The following is a 27,110-nucleotide window of genomic DNA, read 5'->3' as shown; positions in this document are numbered from 1 at the left end:
TTATCCTTTCATCAAGACTAATTGTTCATTAGATTTTGATTCTTTGTTTGAATAATTTCACAGTATTGTAATATATAGCATGGCTATCTCAGGATCAACTATCCCTGGTTTGCTTTGAAAAAGTTGCTCTAAAGTGATCATGCTTTTCTTTTTTAATTAATAAGTTTCCAATAAAGTTAATATATAGTGCAAGAAAGCTACTCTTTCTTATAATATTTTGTTATCTCTCTCATGATTGACATGGCTATTAATGGTACAAATGTTTGTGTGGACAGCCAGTGTTTATCATTAATTGTTTATTACCTGCCTGATGTATATTTATCAGTTAATGCAGTTTGATTTTATTCATTACGTAGCTATATTGACCTAATGTTTTGCACATTAATACATAGTATAAATATATTATGCATAAATGTAGTATATTGTATGCAGTTTAATGATATCCTACATATTATATTATACCAAAAGTTTAATGATGATTTGCATGTTAATTTTATAATTCATGAAGAAGTTTGAGCCTGACTGCATTGCATTTTTTATGTCAAGCAGGCAGTAAATATATTTGCATAACCTGGGTTCTACCCCTGATATATTAATTAACGAAATGTTTATTTATGTGACAGTTTAGTGTAGGAAATCTTGGTAACTTTGGTACAAAACTATGTAGTCTGGTTAAGTTTATTTTCCTTTTAGTATGCTAAGGTGAATCAAATTTGCCTGCATGGATTTGCACTGAGCTTGGTGGCATAATGTACATTTTTATTCATAGTTAGTTGAATAGTTGCTGCCATAGTTGGATCTCTTGTGCTTTTAGCTCCCTAATATCCCATCTATTTGTTGTCCACACTATAGTTGTACTCTCACAAATTGTACTCCCTTGATTTGTATTTATATCTTTGTAACTACTTTTTGTTTCTTTGGTGTACAATAAAAGTGTATTCATTCATTCATTCATTATAGTTCTACTAGGAACCTTTTGCATTCCTTTATAAAAGTAATTATTTTTTTGGGCAACTGGGGCTCATGATGAAGTTAATGATGTAACAAGAAGACTTAAAATGATTTTTACTAATTTTTATTAACAAAAAATATTTTTTTTATTACTTAATTGCATGGCCTTACCTAGAATGACAACATTCAATCAAAGTGTTCTAGTATTATTTAGACCATATTTCTTGCTTTGTTATACTTCCGCCTACCTTTTGGGGAGGAAGCAAAACATTGTGATGAATACTGCAGGTCTGAAAGTTCTTCATTATGTTCTCAAAGATGTGTGAAGTCTACCCATATAGCTAACAGTTACATAGATATATCTCTGAATTAAAATAGACTTTTTATCATAAAAAATACAAAAGTTCCCACAGAAATAATTTTTATCAAATTTTGTAATGTGTGAAAAAAAAACACTACGTAATGTTTGAAACGTCTACAAGGCTAATATATTTTAGGTTGAAGACAGTGACCCGACACAATCACCTGCACGTAAAATACAAAGGTCTCGCACAGTAAGTTGCACAGAACTTACGGAAGAACAACTTAGGAATATTGTCGCAAAGATACTCCAAGTATCATGGTCAGATGAGAGTGCAGGTGAGACTAAAATTATGATAATATAAATACTAACTTGAATTTAAATATATAATATAAAGATATATTTCTTAAGGCTTTGCATGCATTTACATTTACGATTTTAAAATTTGGTTATATAAGTGCCAATGCTTAATCTTATGATGGAGTTAGTGCCAAACTGGTATTTAAATGTTTGGACAACTTTCAATAAGGCAACTTATTTTAATTACATTTGTAATATTCTCCTATCTCTTTTCTAAGTTAAATACAAGGGTTCATTTAAATTTTTATATCTTATAGGTCTTTCCATTTCAGGTGGAATTTTTGTACCGTCAATAGCAATATCTCTTCTTGACAACCCAAAACTCAGTTTGGAGGAACTAGCATCAGAGGCTCTTATGGACGTCCTAACACAACTTTTAGATAAATCAGATCCTCTAAATCAAAAACTGATTGCAGTAACTGAGATAACAAAAAGACTTAGTGAAGACTGTGGTGATGACCTTACGACTGGACATCTCCTTTCCGAAACTGATCCAGACAAAGCAGACTGTCCCACCCCATCACTGCCTATTCCAAAAACTATTCCCGCCCAGGGTCTAGCTGTTAGTTACATACTTAAATTCTACAACAACATTAATATTTATGAGAGGGAACACTCTAAGAAAAGTTCAGAACCACCGTTGAGTGACTTGCTGCAAAGTTTACGGACCTTACTTGTAAATAATTTAGTGTTAGTGCTCAGAGGCAGGTATGACTTCCCGACCTGCAATAAATCGCCATTATTACCATATATTTTAAACGGAAATACGCCGATAGGTCTCATGCCAGAAGTGCTTTTGGCTACATACATGGATAAAGAAGCCTTCGATGAAGTAAGTACAGAAATCATCTTTTTAAAGAAAAAAATCTGAAGTGATTCTTCATATCTATCTATCTATATATATATATATATATATATATATAAAAGAGAAAGTGTGTGGGTATGTTACGTATAGGCTCCGAAACGGCTGGACCAATTTCAATGAAACTTTCAGGGAATCTCCGGCTTGACCTGGCGAGTAATTCTGTAAAGTTTGGTGACGATCGGAGCACTCCTAGTTTTGAACTGTCAAATACAGCTTTTATTTACTATGATGATATTCTATTGTTGGGTGTACATGGGTGTAGATAATGATCTTCACCCGCTCGAGAAGAGAATAGAAGATAATGAATACGGAGAGAAATAAATGATTTCATATATTATGACACTTAAATTAAAATTTTATGATGTGCTTGTAAGTTTATTGTTTAAACAAAATAAAGCAAAATCTAGCCCGAAGCGGGCTGGGTACGCTAGTGTTTGATAATTTTTTCGGCCGAGAATTATTGAAAGTGACATTAAAGTCACGTCAGAGATCGAGGAAAGATGTAAAATAGAAAGAAAGATAGCTCATTGCATTACTAAAACGAATTGCGTTGCGTCTGAACGGAGAAATGATACGAAATATAAAATAATGTTCGTAACTTCTGTGCTACACGTGCAATTATCTTTGTATATTTTATTCAGTCTGTTCACTCTTGACAGAGCGTTCGTGGTTGTCACTTAAGATTTTATCTAGTGATGGAAATAACATAGTTGTGGTTAGAGACGTTTATTTTTCTCAAAAGAAATTATAATTTCACTCAATGAGAATATTTACAACTTATTTCATGTAGGTAATATTAAAACTACAAACAACGGCACGTACGAAACAATCAGAAATTATTTGAGGGTAAAATTATAAATAAATACTTAATACTGTCATACATAGCCAGGACCGCACTCAGATTTTGTCAATTACAAAAGTTTTAAGGTTTTTCATAAAAATATTTTATTCTATTTTAATGTTTTGTGTGTTCATCGATATTCTTGCAAGATATGCATGCCTGCAATTGTGCAGTCTGTTTCCAATATTGAAAAACTTAAGAAAAATTGTCCTTAAACTGACTAATTTTACAATAGGGAATTCTGCGAATTTACTATTTTTACTATTATTTCACAAACGTATCGACAAGAACGCTGTCTGTAGAAGTAAAGACAAATGTAGAGCCCTAAAGTACTGTACTGCACTTATGCCTTGAGTAAAAGTTGAGTATATATATACAGCGTGCACTAAGCGGGCAGATAATACAAAGTAAAAAATGTCCAGCACGGGTTATAAAAATATAACTCGTACTGGAGATTTTCTTCATTTCATATCATCTGCATACCCTCTATGCACGCCGCTGTACATGAATATATATATGTATGTGTGTATATTGATGACGATACAACAGTCCCTTAAAGGGCTTTAGTGCGGATGATGCTGATGTTTCTATACTTTATGATTACAGTACAGTATCTTTAGAAAAAGAAACACACTCCTAATCATTGATCGGTTTCGATTATAGATACACTGTAACGTCAGACTAAAAGTTTATTTATTACCGTTGCTTTGAAGCTGAAATTCGTCAACACCTAAGCAAGCGCTCCTTGCAGAATAAAAAACAAGATTAAAAAATTTGCAACTCTAATAAATGCAGCATTAGGTCCATTTTGTTTTGACGTTACAGTTTCGATAGTCGAAAACGACGCTACGATTGCGAGCATGCAAATTTTATACTCATCGTTAAGTACCTTCTGTATTTTAGTTGATGAATTCTTTCGTATGCGCAGATATTCATCCCATTATTAATGGGTATTCGCGAGGAGATGCGACGGTGCGTATCTCAGCTCGTTGGACGAGGACACGGGGCAGCGTTGCGAGCTCTACGATCTCTATGCGAGTTGAGAGCCGGGCCTAGACATTCGACGCGTCCTGTGTGTGCGTTGATTGCCCGTCTACCCAGCCTATGTCCCCCCGCGTTAACTACAGCGCCTGGAAGAGAGATCGCAAGAGTCAGCTTTCTGGGGCCTTTCTTTGCCGTGAGTACCATATTTGCTTCTTATCGAATCAAACTTGCATTAACTTTGGTTTTAGCCGACGGACTATCCTGGAAATAGGAACAAAAATTAACTTTACTTTGTTATATTTTAAGCGTTTGTTTTACGTTGGGTCACTGTTGCCAAATTTGATTATGTAGTTTATTTTATAATAGTACTTACTAGCTACCCGCCCCGGATTCGCACGGAACAATGAAGATACTAATGTGGGGCAGTTTGTTAGCAATGTTAACATACAAAACTATGTATCTTACAAAATAACATTACGAATCTTTTCTAGGCCTTTATTTACTATTATATATGTATAATATGTGTACTGCATGTAAACTTTCCTCTTTTATTACTCGTATCTATTGCTGAAGAGTACATTAAAATCCGTAAAGTAGTTTCATCAAATCAACCGACTGACGTCCACTGCTGGAGGTCTTTTGTAGGGCGTTCCAAACTCCACGATTCTGGGCCGCTTGTATCCCCGCGACTCGCTTGACTTCATCTGGTCACCTGTTTGGGGGTCAACCAACGTTGCGGTTGCCGGTGCAGGGTTGCCACTCTAACACCTTGGGATCCAACGTTCATAGGTTCTCCAAACTACGTGCCCCGCCCATTGCCACTTCAGCTTCGCGACTCGCTGAGCTATGTCGCTAACTCTAGTTCTTCTACGGATCTCCTCATTTCTAATTTGATCACGTAGAGATACTCCTAACATGGCTCTTTCCATCGCCAGCTAAGTGACTCTGAGCCTTCTTATGAGGCCCATAGTTAGCGACAAGTCTCAGATCCGTAAGTGATCAATGGCAACACGCACTGTCCGAAGACGTAAAGTAGTTTATAAGATCTAAAAACAGCGGGAGAGTCTTTGTTTTACATAATGTAAAGATAAAGATGCATACGAAAAGTAAATTTTTGCTTTTATTTACATTCCTCGAAAATATATAGGTACTAATCGCCATCATTACATAAACCGTTTCCTTTTAAAGATGGAGAATTGGTTTCGGTTGTGTATTAAACCGAGTATTAAATCACATAAAGAAAAAATATATCCGAGACTCGTATGTACGATTGTCTCCAGATATCCCTCTTCGCGGAGGAGAATCCCCGTCTGGCCGAGCGCATGTTCGGTGTCGGCACAGACCAGAGCCTGGTGTTCTCCCTCCAAAGGGAGGTGGAAGCCAGTCGCAGCACACTCCACGTCATCTGCCACAACATCCTGCTGTGCCCCGAAGCCAGGGAGCCGTTTCTCAACTACTTCGCGAACGTGTTGCAACGTAATGAGAGACGCGCGCAATTGCAGACTGACGAGAGATCACTTGCGGGTAAGCTCAATTTATTACTGCAAATTAAATGACTATCCGTCGACCAATCCACTCTGGGCCAGCTTGGTGGATTATGGCCTTAAACCCGTGCCCTGTAATGAGCAGCAGTGGCGTGCGCTGTGCTTTCTTACCAGGGTATGCATACAGCAGGAAAATTGCATTAAACTGCAAAAATCCTCCTCCTATACGAGTTATATATCAATTTTAGGGTAGGCAGTGTTTTCGTGCATGTATGAAGTGCACGACACTGATGAGCAGGTAATGGGTTGATATGATGATGAAAAGAGATCACATGCGGGGTAAGCTAGTTACCACCCTACCGACAAAGACGTGCCGCTAAGCGATTAATGTGTTCTGGTGCGATGCCTACAATACTCCTTAACAGGTTAGCCCGCTGCCATCTTAGACGCCATCATCACTTTTCACCAAGTGAGATTGCAGTCAATGGCTAACTTGTAGTGGAATAAAAAAAAATGTAATTGTTTCCTGCGCATTTTAGTGATAAAGGCGGCCAAGTTATTTCGGCTGCACAAAACACTAATAAACTCAACTCACGACGTATTTTAACATCGGGAAACAAACTGCGACGTTTATAAAATACCCGCACGGTCCGAGCCAGACTCGTGCACAAACGGTTCCCGTACCATTATCTGTAAAAACGGCTAGGAAAAACATCTTTTTTTTTAGTATGTGTTGTTATAGCGGCAACATACGAGTAAGTACATCATCTGTCAAAATTTAAACTGTCTAACTATCTCGCTTCATGAGCTACACGGTGACACGTCTGGTGACAGACGGACGGACAGTGATGTCTTAGTAATAGGGTCCTAATTTACTCTTTTGGTACGGAATCCTAGAAACGAAACAATACTGAAACAAATATAACCTACTCAAATTGACTAAATCCGAATCACAAATGGCCTTAGATTCAAATAGGTACCTTCTCTAAAAATTCTTTCGAATACTTCACAAATATATATATGTAACAGTTGGTTCTTTGGAGGTGAATAATAATAATTATATGCGAAAGTAATACATATATTGCGATAATTTTGTATGACGGTTTGTCCTTCTTTCACGCACCAACGAACAACGTATAGACGTGATGTGTTGCATAGTTACAGATTAAGAGCCTGAGAATTATAGGTAAAGGCTATTTTTTATCCATGAACTAAATATAATAAATAAATAATTATACTACGACAATACACACATCGCCATCTAGCCCTAAAGTAAGCGTAGCTTGTGTTATGGGTACTAATATGACTGTTGAATATTTTTATGAAAAATGTACATAAATACTTATAAAGTACAGATGAACAGATGACACTGAAAAACATTCATGTTCATCACACAAAAATCTTCCAGTTGTGGGAATCGAAGCCACGACCATGGACTCAGAAAGCAGGGTCGCCTACTGCGCCAGTCGGCCGTCAATAATATTAACTTACTGTAAAAATTTTAACATTTTTGAAATCGATATTGATTCGCATTATTGAATTTTGTAAATTTCCACAATTTTTTGTAATTACCACAATACATACATCGCTAGGGGCTAGCTAGCCCCAAAGTAAGCGTTATAGCTACTTAGATAACTGATGAATATTTGAATTGTATTTCGATTGACGTCTATGCGAATCTGAATTTACAATATATGTATTGTTTTTGTGTTACACGGCCAAATCTAAACACGCGCGTGTCTAGCCAAGCGGTGTCTGGACGCTGGTGAGTCAGTGCCGCGAAGGCATTGACTTTAATCTTTATACCTATGTGGAAAACGTGGATGTTGCTTATGTCGAGCTACGCTTCGATATATTTCATTTTCCATTGTTGTAATGGCCTATTTGGGGATTTGAGAATTTATAATAGACACGCAAACGGAGAACGAAGTGGTCTTAAATGATTCGTTCGAAAAATAAATGATTCGTTGTCAGTCTGTGTGGCTGTTTGTTTGTGCTTCTGTCTGTTTGTCAAAATTCTTTTTTCTGAAGAATGCGATGAATCAAGTTGAAATTTATGAAATTCTCATGCAATAACTTAGAGCTGCAAAATAATTAACCGATACTAAGAGGCTGAGGATGTTAATGAAATTTTCAATAATATCGCAAGATAGTTTCCTAAAGATCCTAATCCGGATACAAGTTAGAAGTTGCTTAAAAAACTTTTAAACCTGTGAATTAGACACATAATATTTAGATGTATATTGTTACGATTTAAAAAAAAATAAAAAATTGCAATTGTTCAAAACTTTAATTTATAATTCCGTATATTCTCTGTGGTTTCTCGAAATTTCTGACAGAACCTTTGTCCCAGTCTCACAGGCTTTCCAAGGGTATCATTTCTATTCTTTACTTGTCTAGCATTCAAATTTTGAGGTTCGGCTGATCTTGACCTAGTTCAAGGGTGTAACTTTTTGGGTAATACTCGAAGGTTCTAAGATTTCGTAACAGTTTTATGACCTTAATCGGCATAGATTATTGTGCAAAGTATTCCATTAATTTTAGTACTGTTACATACAAAGATTTCGCCGAATTGCGGCAGGCGGGTTGGTCATCGCAGGGCTAGACTAAACGCACCAGTGTCGCTGCTGCCCGACACCGGTCCGTGCCATTTGTTCAGTCTATTCGAAGTGAATAGACCACCTCTTATCTCATCGGTTAGACGGTAGAAAATGAGGTGGACTGACGACATCAGGCGAGTCGCTGGGAGCCGCTGGAGGCAACCGGCCCAGGACCCCCTACAAAAGACCTATGTCCAGCAGTGGACGTCAATTGTTTGAATTGACGATGATGATGATACACATAAAATTGTTTATACAAACAAATGAATACAGTTGATCGCGTAGCCAGACCCATCTAAAGTACTATTACGCCTAATGACTATAGTCGAAATAGATATTGCGTTGAATGTCGCTCACCTCACCTCGTTGAATGATTTTATATTGGCGTCAATCCAATTTATACGCTTTCCAAGATCACGGTGGAAACACCGGCTCTTAGAAACTTAAAAAAAAAAAAAACAATGTATTTTCTATTATTTTTACTAACAAACTCGACATAAATAGATTTTTATGCGACACTTCCGTTGACAAATGAATCGTGCGAAAAAATATGTACAGAATTAAGAAAGAACATAGAGGAATAAAATCGATGCGAGAGGCTCCATTCCTTGCAAGGAAACGTATATTTATTTAATGGCAGATGCTGCAGATCAGAATACAGTTGTCACCACCCGAACGTATGTCGTACGAGGCGATTAAGGGAAGCTAACAGAGAACGGTCAGCAGGGTCCTTCGTGCGACTACTGTCATCTGCTGCGTTCACCAATCCGTCTGCACAACGTGGTGATTAAGCGCAAAGCCGTTGGGAGAGTCCAGAGTCCAGCAAAACAGTTATAGACTATTAATATTAATAATGTATTCTTTTTGCAATGGAGTATGTCTACGAATAGTACATACCGTTCTTAAAATAGAGTTGAAACAGCATAAATCCTTTTTTTGTAATCTCTGATTAAAAGATGGGTTTAAACAGGAGTCGGGGTCAATGTATGATAACGCGCATTCTATAAAATTGCCTGTTGTTAGGGTGAAAACTGTAGATCGCTTTGGCATCATAGACAGATAGGATAGACAGACAAACAGCAGTGTTTTTTAATAAACCAAAACATAGCAACAGTTATATTTTCTACCGAATTGAAAAGAACAATTTATATTATTTATGCGATGTTTCTACTGTACCAGTTCATGTTCAATATAAGAAACCTTTTAACAAACTAAAGCGCTAGTTGTTGTTGTAAAGTTGTTTCAAGAACGTACAACACTTTAACCGTTAACGGAAGCTATCGCAATGAATAATGTTTACCGATTTTGCAACATTTTTCATTGATTCTTCGCTCATATTGGGCGTAGCGGGACGTTGTAGAGCCTATTTACTTTTACGATAAATGAACTATCCAATCTATTTTGCTTGGTGTTTATGCAGCGGTAATCATTTGACCGCTACCCGCTCATTGGTTTGCCTGCTATTTATATATATCAAGATAATCTCTGACTTGAAATTCAGTATTTAAAACCTGCCACTGTGTAATATACAATAGTTCTAAATTAATAATAGAACTGGCAAGAAACTCAGTTGTCATTATTTTTTAATTAAAAGCTTTATATTAGTTACAATAATAATGAATGCCAGGTGCACAGTGTATGTATTATAACGCTCTTTTCATTGTTATTGCAACATATTTCTATTTACCTGCATGACCTTATCCTTGATTGCAGCTATAGTAAACAATACATAAGCAATGCGGTATCATATATACGGTACTGCCAGTATCGAATTTATCTTTGAGTTCTAATATTATAGAATGAAGAATTCATTGGCTTAAAGACTCATTGGCTATGTTGAAAAAGTTTAAAAAGCTTGCGATCATAGCCGTGAGGAAGTATATTATGTATATATTATATGTAAACAAACAAACACTTTGAAGAAAAACATCGTGTGAAAACCTGCATACCAGAGAGTTCTTCCATAATGTTCTTAAAAGGGTGTGAAGTCTACCTATTCGCACTTGGCCATACTGCACTTGGCCAGTATAGGCAGGGGCTGATAAAATATCCCCCTATTATATCCACTCACAAAGGATCCAATTTACTTGTCCACCTGCCAAAGCACAGCAACAGGGGATAGATGAAATTTACCCCCAAGTATGTATATTATTTGCGCCCAAGCGTTTTTTAGTGGATAAAACTGTGGGAGAAGATATCAATTTTTTCTTGTCCTCATGGACAAAATGTCTCCATGATAAACCTACTGCAGGGCTAGCACGGGCAGGAGACAAAAATTATATCCCCCGATTATTTTCCCAGACAAGGGATATAACTTGCTTAAACACGGAAATATGGAATAGGAGAAGTTTACGCTCGTTTATTATTACACATATATTATTTGGATATTATTTCCACTTTTGCGCCAGTGCCTTAGAGTTGATATAGCTGTGGGAGTAGATACATTTTTATCCTTTCGCCGGGGATATAATTTTCTCCTGCCCTTGCTAACCGTGGTGAGAGGAGACGTGCGCCCCGTGACGTGGCTGGCAATAAAAGAGCACTCAAGTTTCTGATATAAATTATCAATATATATATATATAAAAGAGAAAGTGTGTGGGTATGTTCCGTATAGGCTCCGAAACGGCTGGACCGATTTCAATGAAACTTTCAGGGAATCTCCGGATAGACCTGGCGAGTAATCCTGTAAAGTTTGGTGACGATCGGAGCACCCCTATTTTTGAACTGTCAAATACAGCTTGTATTTACTATGATGATATTCTATTGTTGGGTGTACATGGGTGTAGACAATGATATTTACCCGCTCGAGAAGAGAATAGAAAAGAATGAATACGGAGAGAAATAAATGATTTAATATATTATGAGACTTAAATTAAAAATTTAATGATGTAAGTTTATTGTTTAAATAAAATAAAGCAAAATGTCTAGCACGGCGAAGCAGGCTTGGTACGCGCTAGTATTCCATAAAAATTTTGGTAATAAGAATTTTATATAACACTTGTTTATTTTTATTTCTCCAGGTGACGGGTTCATGCTGAATGTATGCTCGGTGCTGCAACTGCTGTCGGTGCGAATAAAGCTAGAACGTGTGTATCCACTGTACACGTTCCAACCGGACACATGGATCAGTGTGCGCGATGAAACGAGGCTTTACTTCACCGCACAGGAAGCGCAAGACTGGCTTGATGGACTCAGTGAGTTTACGTTTCAAAATTACAACTTCAGCATCATTGTAATCTTTTAAGGTAATTTTGGACCTACCAATCCATAAGTTTAAAGAATGTGTTAAAACACATTTATTACAGCGAGGTTATTATACAATTGATGAGTTTCTTAATGACAAGGTTGCTTGGAAGCATCCGGCTCCGCTTTCATCTCTCACAAGATATAAAAATGAATGTTAAAATATAAAATGTAAATTTTTGATGTTGGAAAAGAGCAACTGCTGAGTTTCTTGCCGGCTTCTTCTCGGTAGAATCTGCCTTCCGAACCGGTGGTAGAGTCACTACACACGGACAGACTTGACGTTTTAAAAGTGCTTGTATTAGGCCTACTTGAAATAAATGAATTTTGAATTTTGAATTTTTTGAATTTTAAGAACTCATACCGCATACTCAGGCATCAATATACCTTTTTACACGACTGTCCAAAGCAGTGTATTAATTTCAGAGTTTATTTATTTCTCAGTTTCCATATTACCTCTTGAAAGCCGTAGCCTTACTACAAGCTTATAAACGAAGAGTACCTTTTAGCATAACGAACTGTGTATCGTCAAAGAAAAAGGTATCTAATTTCAATTCTGATTTTTGTTTTAGTTAAGATTTAGTTACAAACGTTCCTGGAAATGTCCAAGCGAACAAATTATAAGCAAATTTGAGCGTTAATACTATGTTAAGTAGAGTCATATTTATCCGATGTTCAAGTATTTGTTTACTCGAATTCTCATTTGCGAACAAGCCATCTTGTACTTGATAAGTGAGTAACATTCGAATCTTCTACCGCTCACTTATGAGCCGTCAACTTCCTACTATCCACTTTACACGTATACTCTCGTCTCTCTTCTACCAAAACACACAATCATCTCTTTTATGGACTAATTCTATGTACTTTAAAATCTTTCTTTTCACTTCATCGTGCTAAACAACGGACGTCCACTGCTGGACTGGGACATAGGTACTTTGTAGGGAGTTCCAAATACCACGGTCCATAGGTACTTTGTAGGGAGTTCCAAATACCACGGTCCAGCGCCCAGCCACTGACTCGTTTGATTTTAATAATAATAATATTTATTTAATACAGGTAAAACCCATCTCAATAAACACGTTAAAAAACTAGTAGATTACTTTAAAAGTTCCAAAAAAATAGGAAATGTATACAATTAATAAATTCAATATTGTGGTAACGCGCAGGTAAATCGACGCACACAAGCATGCTGCTTACCATTGAACCATATTCCATTGTAATAAGAGTCTTTCCCAATTTCTTGTAACTTCCTATATTAGATTCTCTTATATCTTAACTATCTTTTTTAACAACTACTTCATGTCTCTATTGCTGCTACAATATCATTCGTCCACCTCGTCTGGGGAATTTTTCACTGGACCATAGAGTAATATAATTTTTTTTAATCGTCTAGATAACGACCCCGCGCACAAGTGGCCCGAAGCGAAGTTCCAGACGTTATGTTGGTTCCTAACATTGCACATGCATCACGTCGCGCTGATACCGGCCTTGCACACACATCAGCGACGCTTACGGTAAATCATATCAACCAATCGCCGGCCCACTGTAGGGCAAGAGACGCCTCCCACAATCGACTAGTGCGGATTCCAAAACGCTGGGCCAGTGTGGATTGGTAAAGATAAGGCCTTTATGTATTTAATGCGTAGAGGAACTTCTCCGGAAGTGTCCGAAATGTTATCATGCGTTTACTAACAATCCATTTTTTCTCACTTAACTTATAGTTTAATATTTTCGTTACTTTTTAGTGTAAAATATAATAAAAATATGCAATAAAATAAGTAAAATGCAAACGAAATAAAAAGAGATTTCTTTAATGTTAGTTTGATTTATTATTTTCTTAACAATTTTAAAATGAACTGTACGCTGAAAAGGATCACAGATCTAGACACGCAAAAGTGTGTCAGCCAAGATCCAGCCCTTTTTTTTTACATTATAAGACAACAAGTACTGTACCATACTGTAAATTGACTTTACGATTAAAATAAGGTTTTGTTGTAAATGATGCAAGCACGCGTATTCAAATTATTATTACTCTCCACCAGAGCTTTCCGTGACCTTCAGAAGGTGATCGAAGAGCTAGTAGTAGCAGAACCACAATGGCGGAACACGTACTCCGCGAATAGAAACAAGGAACTCCTTCGCAGGTGGAGAAAACAGATCAAACGTCTACACAGGTATGTACTATTACGTGCTGGAGTTCGAGGTTTTGGAATACGAACTATTTTTTTAATTTGACTGTAAAATAGTGATAACAAAAAATACCCGGCTTAGTTTGTTATTGGCTCGTCTTATACCTCAATTATAGTAACAAAAATGGTATTCTTTCAATACAAACTAGCACAGATCTTTATTTTTATTAACTTTCTTTAAGATCTCGGTTTTCCCTCTTTGAATTCCCACCTGAATTTATAATATAGATCAGACAGAGATTATGCATAATTTTTCCATTCTAAATATTAAATACGCTTTTGTAGACAAAGAAGGTAATAGACCTTCAAGTTGTTGTGCGGAAGTTTGTTTTCTTTGATATCAGTTATACTATGTATAGTAATAATAAATAAAAAATATTATATATTTAATAGAACTATATTTATTTGACAGTATTTGACTGACTTTTTTATCTTTCCAAACGAAACATAATGCAATTTTAAGCTAAAAATATGTTTATAAATCCCAGTGATATTTTTTATACAGATGAATATCTTATTTACCGGTTCTTCGTCCATAGATCAAAGCAGTGCGCAGAGGCGGCACTCCTGGACCTCGATTTAATGCGTCGCGGCGTCCAGTTCTACTCGTCGGTGTGCGCTATGCTAGTAAAGCAGTTGAAAGCTGCGGCGGAACCCACCACGTCACAATCGTCGACCGCGCACGCATTCCGTGCCACGCCCGAGTGGTATGTCGAGGACATCGCTGAGTTTATGCTCTTTGCTGTACAGTGAGTACTTTATATATTTTATATTATTATACTAGCTTTTATCCGCGTTCTTAGTCCGCGTTTATTACGACTTTTAACAAATCCCGTTTGTTTTTCCTGAGATTAAAAGTAGTTCATGTCATTATCCGTCTTTTCAACTAACTCTTTGCCAAAAACAAGTTAGAGCTAGCCAGAATGCTATTAGATTTTGGTATAAATTTCCGTAAACGTTCTTATTGCTAAGAAAAGTCCCGAATAAATAAAGAATAAAAAAAAAACTAAAAAACAAAATCAAGTTGATTGGTTGCTAATTAAGCAGACAAAAAAATAAACAAACACAATTTTGAATTTATAATATTAGTAAGGAAATAAGGATAGTGTGAGCACGGATGGAACTACGGCGTTGGTTTAATTATCGCAATTGCTGTTATCCTTATTTATGTTAAATTGCTTTTGGTACTATACAAGCTACTGTAGGTACCTTAATAATGGAATCTTGCCCGCCAATTAAGAAGCAGTAAACAAACCTACCACACAATAAACACAGAAAATATCTTTATTCGAGTAGGCACATGTCTCATTCTTTTTATTTTTTGGGAAAGAAATATTCATAAGTTCTTGCAAATGTATAAACACACAATACAAAGTGAATATCATTTTGTTAATCACTTCCGGATTTCTTAGTTAAAAAGCAAAATTTGCATCCATTGTTTATCTATTAAGGTATTGTTTATCTATTATTACTTTGTGTAAAATCGCTGGTACACCCCATTAATAAATTATTAAACAACCTTATATTACCGGCCAGTTGAAACAATTTAATCTCAATTTCCAGATACGTACCGCACACAGTTGCCAACTATATAGAAGACCCCATAGTAACGTGGCTGCTTAGTGCAATTTGCAATTCCCACCTCATCAAGAACCCGTACCTCGTGGCAAAAATCGTCGAAGTTTTATTCGTCATTAATTTGTCACTCCCAATGAAAATCAAGAACGTATACGAGAAATTCATGGACCACACGATGTCACAAACCGCCTTACCCAGTGCCTTGATGAAGTTCTACACAGATATTGAGACGACGGGCCAAAGCACGGAGTTCTATGATAAATTTACTATAAGGTTTCATATTAGCATAATACTCAAAGGAATGTGGGAAAGACCGATACATAAGCAGGTAATTTAAATATTAACTTAACACAGAAGGTAGAACAGAAATTACTAACTCCTTAATGACTCCAAAATTCATCATTTAATAAAATAATTGAAGAGAAGATGATATATTTTGAAAATTAAGCCTTATTTGTTATTCTCTGCGAAAAAAAGGAGAATCTGTATGCTGTAATTTTATAATTTTTTCTTTACTTAAATTGATGCATCCACTGGCTTCTGGGACCAGTGGGTGCGAGGGTGATTCGTATTTACATACACCCATGCGTTAGGGTAGGAATTAAATGTAAAAAAAATGTCGATACTATCTATGTAATATGTATCATAAAACTATGTAATATGTAAATTTAATTATTTAGTATAAATAAATACAAAATAGTTAAATTTAAACAATGCACTTTTTAAAAGTTGTAAGCAAGGGACATAGTTCAGTACGTATTGTTTTTCTTTCATTCAAGGTCAAGTTATTCATTTTTTTTTGTTATGTTGGTTAATGCATGGCCGCTTTTGTAGTGCAAATGAAAATGGTGGACAGGTAAAGGTAAGCTCCATACAGTCTTCATACTATAGAACGATTTTTTTTTTTTTTTACAAAATTATCGCTTTTATTGGTTTTAGTAAAGTTGTTTCAATCTAATAAATGTTTGTTTCAGGCAATCGTGAAGGAATCTCGGTCTGGCCGGCAGTTCGTTAAGTTCATCAACATGCTGATGAATGACACCACATTCCTTCTTGATGAATGTCTTACGGTGTGTATATAACATAGTGCTGCATATAATATAGTATCTTAAAATTTTATTGTATTAGTATGTAGAATTTTGTTATTATTTATATATATTGAATATCTTTAGTAGTTATTATGTAGTATATTGTACCTTTATTTGACGTATACAACAATTAAGTCATCTTACTCACATCCTCGGGTAGCTGGAAGAGATCTCTTATAGAGATACACTTTCCTTTGTACACTTCATGTATCTTATGTTCACAATCACCATTTATGGTACATATTTAATAAATAAATATGTATTTAATGCACATTCTTTAACCCTTATAAAATATTGGCGAGCTCTCAATCATATAGTCGTTTCGGGCATCGAATTTGGAGCTTATGTTGTTTATTGTAGGGTCGTTAATTCTTTAAAATTCATTTTTATTTTACCAACGCGGCGTTATGCCTTCATGCATTCAGTAGACGAATTTAAGCAATTAAGCAAGGTGTATATATTCCATTTTACTTTGATGTTACAGTGTTTAGATTGGTGTCTCGGTATTGTTTGTGTTCAGTTGCCTTGTACTAATTTTGTGCTATTTAGTCTATTGATCTAATGATCTAATTAAGATGCTAATTCCACTCATCATACTTTATTGTCTCTTTAAACCACTACGTTTTTGATGAAATTTGACTTTAGATAGAAATAGCATTCATCCCAGAGTCAGAATAGAATAGAATAGAAAAACTTTATTGCAACAAAACACAATAGGAAAAACACAAGGAAAACAGTAATAGTACTTAGTGCCAGGGTGCAAAGGCGGCCTTATCACTAAAAGTGATCTTTCAAAGGCAACCTGAGCGCAGCCGAGAAAAATTGGAAATTGGGTGGTGCATAAAGGATGTTACAAAAAATAAAATAAACTTACATGAACATACATACTTCTTTTACATATTAACTACAAAAATACCGATATAAATTTATGTATACTATTGTACATATTTATGATATATACAACTATTATAAACTTACATAATACTCAATTACATATATAAGTAATAATTCAGTATATATGCAGGTATATATTTCGGCATAAAAGTATCATAGAATACTTTTACGCAGCAACCAACAATCAATGGATTAAAAAAAAATAACATGTTACTGATTTATGGCTTAACCGCTTAACTGATCTTGACGAAATTTGCCACAATGTTTGCATTCTGGAGGCATAGGATACTGCACTGTAGTTTGTGATCGTTTTATTGTAGCGTTACAAATCATATTAAATTATTACTTTGCAACAATATTACAATGTCATCTCTTTTCGCTATTTTTCCTACATGTGTTGTCACTGTCATCCTTAAATAGTTACAAGTAACAAGGCCAGAGTGTTGAACTTAGCAAAGAGTAAACAAACATAATAGGATACTTTGTATCCCGAAAACAAACTTTCCGCGTAAATATTAAGTAAGTAGAAATTTCGGTCTCAATCATATAATTGACGACCTCCATGACGCAGCAGTGAGCGCTGTTTTATTATTAGTGGGAGGTCCCAAGTTTGTTTCCCGGCTATTTACAATTCCTGAACTTTCTCTGGTCTGTTGGAAGGCTTCGGCCGTGGCTTGTAGCGAACCTTCCGGCAAAAACGTGTCAGCCAAGCGATTCAGCATTCCGGTACGATGTCACTTAGAAACCAAATGGGTATGGGTTTAGTATAACTGTCATAACACAAACGGTTTAGCTAACTACCAGCTTAGACTGTATCACTAACCATCAGTACGGCTAGCATGGGCAGGAGACAATTATATCCCCGGGGAAAGTATAAAAATTTATCGTCTCCCACAGCTTTATAAACTCTCAAAGCACTGGCGCACAAGTGGAGATAATATCCAAATAATATATGTGTATTAATAAACAGGGGTGAACTTCTCCTGTTCCATGTTCCAGTAATTTAGCATGTGGGCACGTTAATTAAATCCCTCGTCAGAGGATAAAATCGGGGGATATCATTTTTATCTCCCGCCCGTGCTTGCCCTGCAGGGAAAGGATAAAAATGTATCATCTACCACAGTTTTATCGAATATTGATCGGTTGTTTTATCGATTGGCGCAGTGCGCAGCACCCTGCTTTCTGAGTCCAAGGCCGTGGGTTCGATTCCCAAAACTGGAAAATGTTTCTGTCATTAACATGAGTGTTTTATATGTATTATAAGCATTTTATAAAATTATTCATCAGTCATCTTAGTACTCATACCACAAACTACGCTTACTTTGGGGCTAGCGATGGAAGTATTGTCGTATTATATAATAATAAAAGCGAGTAAACTTCTACTATTCCATATTTCCATGCATGCATTACAAAATAATATAATCATTGCTTAAGTTTCGGAGCTGGTCGTGGCGACTAGAAAGCAGTTTTAAACTTTTCCTGACGCCATCGTCTCTGTTGTTATTGATCCAATATAATCTGATCATAAATAAATATTTTTTTTAATAAAAAAAAAAAAAAAATTATATCCCTTGTCAGAGGATATAATCGGAGGATATAATTTTTGTCTTCTGCCTGTACTAGCCCTGCAAGTAAGACTGCAATATAAGTTATTGAATGAATTAATACTTTTACTAGTACACCACAAAAGATATACCTACCATTATTATTATTGTTTTTTTTCAGTACCTGAAACGGATCCACGAAGTCCAAGAGGCCGAAACGAATGGCGCGAGCACCAGTTCAAGCGAGGCTAGTGTAAGAGCTCTCGCACAAGATGAACGCCAGTGCCGTTCATATCTCACCCTGGCGCGGGAGACAGTAGACATGTTGGAGTATCTTACCGTGGAAATAAAGGAGCCATTCCTGAAAGCGGAACTTGTTGAAAGGCTAGCTTCAATGCTGAACTTCAATCTTCAACAGCTTTGCGGACCTAAGTGCAATAATCTCAAGGTATGTTATTTATAAGGAGCACTAACAACATGCATATTACATATTTTTAAACATAGTTATCGTTCAACTTCCTATAAAATTCAAACAATTACTGATTCGGTCAATCAAAATTCGTCCAAAAAGTGTCACAAATACTCGATTTATTATTAAGAAATTATTATTCACTAGATGACCCGCCCAACTTCGTCGGCACCAAATCGGTTAATACCGGTTTCAATATCTTAAAAAAACCTAGACACGAATTGCAGCGCCAACTTCCGGATCCAGTTTTATTTCCAAACTATGGGGACATACTCAAACACATAAGTAACAGTAAAAAAGGCGAACGCGCACTTCATCGCTCGGTTTATATAGCAAAAGTAAGCGGCCGGGCAGCTCGTGGCATTTTTTCTTTCTTTTAGGATTTTTATACTCGTAACTTTTGAACGATAGGCCCAATTTGAATAATTGGAAAAGGACTTTGCAGGTACATAATCAATCTTAATTATAAAAGCATTTATTTGGTTAAGGATTAATGTTTGACGTCCGATTGGCGCAGTTTGCAGCGACCTTGCTTTCTGAGTCTAAGGCTGTGGGTTCGAATCTCACTACTGGAAAATGTTAGCGTTAATATTTTTCAGTGTCTGGGTGTTTATATGTATATTCTAAGTATTTATGTATATTACTCGTAAAAATATTCATCAGTCATCTTAGTTCCCATAACACAAGCTAAGCTTACTTTGGGGCTGGATGGCAATGTGTGTATTGTCGTTGTAAAAAAAAAAAAAAAATTAACGTCATGATAAGAATATCACCATCTCTCGGTTTTAGTCGTGTTTTGATTGACAAATTATAACAAAAAGCTGTTATTGTTGTATAACAGTCAGACATATAGTCTCGTGTACGTTTTTTAAGATAATAATGATTCAAGTCAAGTAACTAGAGTTAAAACGATATATATTGCTTCCAGGTGCGTCGTCCAGATAAGTACGGGTGGGAGCCACGGCGGCTGCTAAGCCAGCTTGTAGACATTTACCTACATCTCGACTGCCCGCAATTCCACGCCGCGCTCGCAGCTGATGAGGTGAGTTTTATACTTAAAAAAAATGTAATAGCTTTTTAATTTGACGGCCGATTGGCGCAGTTTGCAGCGACCCTGCTTTCTGAGTCTAAGGCCGTGAGTTCGTTTCCCAGTAGGACAATGTTTATGTGATGAGCATGAATGTACTTCAGTGTCTGGGTGTTTATATGTATATTCTTAGTATTTATGTATATTATTCATAGAAATATTTATCAGTACTAAAATTAGTACCCATAACACAAGCTACGCTTACTTAAAACTAGATGGGGATGTGTCTATTGTCGTAGTATATTTATTTATTAAAAAAAAAAAAAAAATTTAACATTGTTAAGTGCTCATAAACATTTCGTTGTTTTTTTACACACATATATATTTTTCATTTCTGAACATTTACTGAACGAGTGAGTGTTCAGAAATTATAATTTCCTAAGTATACCCAGAAGTTCGGGAAACTTGGCATCTTTTCGTCCAAAATCCCTTAGTGCCTGAAGACTAAAGTCTTCGAACAGTGCGTGTTGCCAGTGATGACTTACGGATCCGAAACATGGTCGCTTACTATGGGCCTCATAAGAAGTTTCAGAATCACTCAGCGGGCGATGGAGAGAGCAATGTTGCGAGTATCTCTTAGTGATCAATTCAGGAATAAGGAGATCCGTAGAAGAACCAGAGTTATCGACATAGCTCATCGAGTCGCAAAGCTGAAGTGGCAATGGGCGGGGCACATAGTTTGGAGAACCGATGGACGTTCGGGTTCCAACAAAAAATACCCTGCTGGTTTCGAACTCAGGACTGCACTCCTATAAGACAACAGCGCTCACCATTAAACCAAATAGGTCGTCATACTCTTATATCTAAAGCTACGAGTACGCCTTCTGGTCTACAAACCCCAAAAAGACTATGAAATAAAATTAATTTGCTTATACTCCGCGAAATGCAGGAAAAACTGTATGGTGTATTGTATAATTTCCTCAATCTTTATACTCGGCACGACAATTTACTCTTAACAATGAATAATTGATAAGTAACTCCCTTACTACGCGGAGAATAGCTAAAGCTAAGCTTAATTTTCATAATATACTATGGAATTCCGCAAAGTAACGCCTGCTTCTATCCAACTCTTAGTATGCGTTAACCTTTACCTAAGTTTAAACAATGTACTAAAAAACATTTAACCAATCGTGGTTACTACACGATTGATAAATTCCTTAACGACAAGGCTGCTTGGAAGCAGGCCACTCCGCTCTCATCTCTCACAAAACAGAAAAATTGTAAAGAATGCTAAACTATAAAATTATGCTGGAAAAGAGCAATCTGCTGAGTTTCTTGCCGGCTCTTCTCAGTGGAATCTGCCTTCTGAACCGGTGGTAGAGTCACTACAAACAGACTGACTTGACGATTCAAAAGTGCTTATAAAATAGGCCTACTTGAAATAAATGATGAAAAAAATAAGTTGCCATAATAAATACTTATTTATGTCCACAGAGGTCATTCCGCAAGGAGTTATTTGAGGAGGCGGCGGTTCGGCTGGCCAAGTCGTGCATCAAAACTCCCTCTGAAATTGAACGCTTCAAGACGCTCGCGGACAACGCATATCAGATAGCTGGTATGTCATTATTCCCTTACATTATTAAAGCCGAGAGAGATTCGAAGAAGCACTAGAGTTACCGTCATATCTCAGCGAGTCGCGAAGCTGAAGTGGCAATGGGCGGGGCACAGTGGCGTGCATAGAGGTTATGCACAGGGTATGCAGATGATATAAAATAAAGAAAATCTCCAGTACGAGTTATAAAAACTGAAGGGTAGGCATTGTAAGAGTTTTAAAAAGCCCACTCTTAAGTATTTATAACTCGTACTGGAGATGTTCTTCATTTTTAATCATCTGCATACCCTGTGCATACCCTCTATGCACGCCACTGGCAGGGCACATAGCTCGGAGAACCGATGGACGTTGGGGGCTGGAATGGCGACCCCGCACCGGTAAACGCAGCGTAGGTCGGCCCCCAACGAGGTAGAAAAATCGTCAGGAGAACATCAGGCGAGTCGCTGGGAGCCGCTGGAGGCAAGCGGCTAGGACCGTGGGTTGTGAAACTCCCTACAAAAGACCTATATCTCCAACACGTGTGCCCAGCGTAGTGATTATGGGAAAACCTTCCCGTTGGGCTCTCCCAACTTGGCCTTAAGTCCAGCAGTTAACTAGTATAGACTATTTATTGAAGATGAGGATGATGATGCAAATGATAAATCGGCCTTTAATGATTAGGATGATGATGATTGAAGACCGATTTATCATTCGCCACAAAACTAAATTTACTAATAATAAAGCTGAAGAGTTTGTTTTTCAGTTTGAAAAATCTAATCACTGAAAATACATGTCAGATTGATAAAATCTTTCTTGCATTGGGTAGCTTATTTTTTCAGAAAGGTGTTTAGGATTTTTGTCATCACGCTATGACCCTTAGGAGTTGAGCAACGGGTGGGCCATGCGACGCGGTCGCGTCGTTTACCGATGCAAGGTCACCATTCCAGCACTTTGAGATCCCAACGTCCATCTGTTCTACGAACCGTCTGCCCCGACCATTGCCAGTTCAGCTCCATCGATAACTCTGGTTTTTCTAAGGAATCATTCATTCAGTTAATGAGAAGAATGAGGTGATTCTTCTCATTAAATGAATGAATGATTTATTTATTTTTCCACTTCTTCTTCTATCTATATATATATAATGAAAATGGTCTTCGTTTGAGGCTCAATCACGCCTAAACCACTGATTGTATCGACATGAAACTACCACCATTCGATGCGAAATTTTTCCTAGATGGTTTATGGCTATCTATTTTTTGAATTCCAACATTCCTTCATTTTTTTATTGCTGTTTTACTTTTATGAACATTTATCCCGCTAATAAAAACAAAAGATAAGCATTTTCTCTTGATTCTTTTGTTTTCATGGATTTCAACAGAGTGTATTAAACGGATTATGGTATTTTACATTCAGCTAAGAATCTACTCACGGTAGTGGAGAACGGCTGGACCAATTGGGCTTTTTTTTATCTTCAGAATTGTCAGGAGAAAGTTTTGTATGTAAGAAAATTTTTAAAAAGCCCGATAAAAAGTTAAAAATTTCGATGATAATCGAAGAATTCCCATCTATATAGTCACTCACCACGAAATCTCGGGAACCATAAGACTTAGAAACGTGAAACTTGGTAGGAATATTACTTTTGCTATGTAGAGGTCAGCTATGAATAGATTTTAAGAAATTCATTCCCCAAAGGGGATTGCGGTGGCGTTAACAATGAACAATTCCCGTTTTTAAACTATAGCTCCTATAGAATTCAAATTTGGTAGGAATCTTCTGTAAGAGGTGTAGAAATAGGCTATGAACGAATTTTACGATAGCTCACCCCACAGGGGGTTGCGGGGGTGGGTATTAACAATTAATATTTTTAATTTTCCAGCTAAAGCTCCTACAAGCTCCAAATTTTGTAGGAATTTTCTATAAGTGATGTAAAAATGATTTATGAACAAATTTTACGATATCCCACCCCAAAGAAGATTGCGGGGGCGTTAACAATGAAAATTTTCAATTTCCAAGCGATAGCTCCTATAGACTCCAAATTTAGTGAGAGTGTTCTATATGTAATATAAAAATGATCTTCGGGCGGATTTTACAATGAATCACCTCCAATAAGGTTCGCGGGGGTGGGTGTTAACAATAAAAAATTTCAATTTCGAAATTTAGCTTCTAAAAATTCTAAATATGGTAGGAATCTTTTATTATTCACATAAAGAACATCTCAAAATGGATTTCAATAAAGTCTACTTCGGACAGGAATTGCGGGGGTGGGTGTTAAAATCTAAAAATTTTATTTCTAACCTGTAACTTCTACAGACTCCAAATTTGGTGGAGATCTTCGTGTATTTCCTTACAACAATCGTCTTTTTGGCAGCGGAGAAAAAGTCATTGAGAGGTTTCAAAAACTTAACTGTACATGTAGCTATCCAATCAACGGACTAAGAATTTTACATTCATTTTACTTTTGCAGACTACATATCCGACGAATTCTTTTATTGCGGGATCGCGGAAATGTAATAGATTAAAATGAATGCATTTTCCAAGCACATGAGATGTGGAAAAGAAATTTAGTTACTTATTCCAATAGAATTCATAAAAAACATGCACAATTAATTTTCTATAAAAAATTGATGTCACGGAGAAAATTTTAGTTAACAGAAAATTCGTCGCACTTGAACCTAGACAGATTTCAACTTCACATATGCGACTGGCAATGACTTTAACTTAAACTTTCAATGCTCATTTCAAATTTTTTTCTTCATGTCAATTATTATTAATTTTTGGAAGAAAGGCACGGAAATGATTGCACATTGAAAGTTACAATGTATATTAGTGAGAAAAATCACCTGGATGAAAGATACAGGCTAAATCGATGGAATTTGGAATTTGAGTAAGTCTAAACAATATCGATGCTTACAGTTCTATCCGCGGGGCCTATTTATGTTCATACAAAAATAAAAAAAAGGAGAATAATAAAAATATGAAAAAAATAAATAAAAATGAAACATAAAATGTAATTTATTTCCTTTTTCAATTCGCCCAGCGAAGCGGGCTGGAAACGCTAGTTACTTATATAACGAAAGTATGATGTTGCTTATGAGTTATAATGTGGGGACTGATGCTTGAACTAGGTATAACCTTTGTCTCAAGCCACCAGGCCGTTTCTCGAGTAAAACATTGTACAAGAATGTATATAAGAGAGTTTAAGAATTATATTTATACTGTATATAACATAATATATAATATAAAACGTGTAAGAGAATTAAAATAATAATGTTGAAGGATGCCTACGTTTCCATATAATTCAAAACATTCTAAGTGTTTACTTATGACAACCCTATTGAAAATAAAAGACCGGCACACGCATAGTACCTGCACTACGCGACGCGTACCTAATAAAGTGACAGGAGTCACATGATTTTAGTTTTGCACGTGATTGTAAGGCTTACTCAAACTATTAGGTTTTCGGTTTCACAAATAAGTCTTAGAGACAGTACATAATGTTAACCTCTAATTCCTCTGAAATATTATTTCGGTTTTCAATCACACTTTGTATTAAATATAAAATATTTTTTCAGTTTCCAACCAGCAAAAGAGCGATGAGTATGCGGACGCTCCGGAAGAGTTCAGAGATCCCCTGATGGATACATTGATGACTGACCCCGTTTTTCTACCCTCGGGAAAGGTGAGTCATAAGGCTTTTTATTCGCTACTAGCATATGGGTTGTGAGTATAAAGTGAGTCAAGTTCTTACTACGGTATGGTAAAGAGAGTACTCGCGCCCAAGCAAAGGATGGAAGGTGGGGGATTGACCGCACCGTACCGCACCGCCGTGTATGGAGGTTTATGTGACTCACTATGTTATACTCATTACATATATGCTACTAGTGGTACCAGAGTGCTACTACGAGTACTATGAGATATTCCATCTACGTTAACTCATTCGATCGCGTGAAAGTTTTTTGCGATTAATATGATGAAACGCCATCTAGTTACTTTATTAGAAAACTGTACTGTCAGAACGATGGTAAACATGAATCAAAAATACAGAATAAGCGACTCTGACATTAGTAATATTAGGTCCATTTTACTTTTAAGGTAGTCCTGGATTGAGAATGATCAAATCCTGGTTTAAGGCTACAGATGAAACTCGCAAGTGTTTAAAGACGGAAGTTCATTCTCTCAATGAGGTCAATACCTTCGCATAAACAGGCTGATGAATATGAGCGAGGTTAGGTTAATTGATTAAATCCTTTTATTGTTTCCTTTTTTTCAAGGTCATGGACCGTTCGATTATCCTGCGACATCTATTGAACAGTGCCACCGATCCTTTCAACCGGCAACCACTCACAGAAGACCAGTTGCATCCAGGTAACCATTTATTTTCGTCTTTAAGCAAAAACACTTTAATTTATTAATACTTGCATTATTATTAGGATACTCTGAATAAAGAATCCGTAACCTTAAAGCAAACGCATAAAAGGTTCTACGAGAAGACAACTCTTATACGTTTTTGACTTTTGCCTTATTCATATGTGTTTTGGTAATAGTAATTTTTACGAGGACATCCTGGCATCTGATTGAGCTTAATAAATTGGCAATCGGTGGGTATCCAATTATGTGGTGCGACAGAGCTGGTCTGATGGGTGCATTGGTAGATGGTCATAAAATCTATGTTAATGTCTCCAAGTCTGTCCGTTAAATCGGTCTTGATTGTAAAATGTGTTTGATGAACAGTTATAAGACAGGACAGATGCAAGTTGTTTGACAGATGGACGGATTGAACAGATTGATATCATTATGAAAATTAAGCTTAATTTGCTATACTCCGCGAAAAGCAGGAGAATCTGTATGGTGTTTCTTCAATCCCTATGCTCTACACCAAACAGATCTTCGGCAATGTACCCTCTACGCACTTTTCGCTCCAAAACCGGAGCATCCTCAGGAGATGTTGACTTTACCATGAATTATTGTTAAGTCAACTCCTGACTTAAAGTATTGAAGAAATTTTAAATTAAACTATACAGATTCTCCTGCTTTTCGCGGAGTATTTGGAGTATTTGGATGGAGCTGCTTCTATCCAAATTGATATCAGTTGATAAACAAA

General features: G+C 36.4%; 1 protein-coding gene across 1 annotated transcript in view; it reads left to right on the top strand.

Annotated features, from left to right (window-relative positions):
- LOC120630818 (ubiquitin conjugation factor E4 B) overlaps window positions 1–27,110 on the top strand; it is a 31,476-nt gene that overhangs the window by 1,323 nt on the left and 3,043 nt on the right. The window contains exons 3-17 of the mRNA XM_039900110.1: window positions 1,449–1,590; window positions 1,885–2,444; window positions 4,247–4,495; window positions 5,583–5,826; window positions 11,407–11,580; window positions 13,023–13,143; window positions 13,672–13,803; window positions 14,358–14,567; window positions 15,382–15,724; window positions 16,371–16,466; window positions 19,104–19,370; window positions 20,320–20,433; window positions 21,913–22,033; window positions 25,582–25,688; window positions 26,281–26,374. Of these exons, the coding sequence (XP_039756044.1) occupies window positions 1,449–1,590; window positions 1,885–2,444; window positions 4,247–4,495; window positions 5,583–5,826; window positions 11,407–11,580; window positions 13,023–13,143; window positions 13,672–13,803; window positions 14,358–14,567; window positions 15,382–15,724; window positions 16,371–16,466; window positions 19,104–19,370; window positions 20,320–20,433; window positions 21,913–22,033; window positions 25,582–25,688; window positions 26,281–26,374 (2,974 nt within the window). The remainder of the gene's footprint in view (window positions 1–1,448; window positions 1,591–1,884; window positions 2,445–4,246; window positions 4,496–5,582; window positions 5,827–11,406; window positions 11,581–13,022; window positions 13,144–13,671; window positions 13,804–14,357; window positions 14,568–15,381; window positions 15,725–16,370; window positions 16,467–19,103; window positions 19,371–20,319; window positions 20,434–21,912; window positions 22,034–25,581; window positions 25,689–26,280; window positions 26,375–27,110) is intronic.

The sequence above is a fragment of the Pararge aegeria genome, chromosome 17 (assembly GCF_905163445.1).
Source record: "Pararge aegeria chromosome 17, ilParAegt1.1, whole genome shotgun sequence".
Taxonomy (NCBI): Eukaryota; Metazoa; Arthropoda; class Insecta; order Lepidoptera; family Nymphalidae; genus Pararge; species Pararge aegeria.
This window is presented reverse-complemented; position numbering and strand designations above follow the sequence as displayed.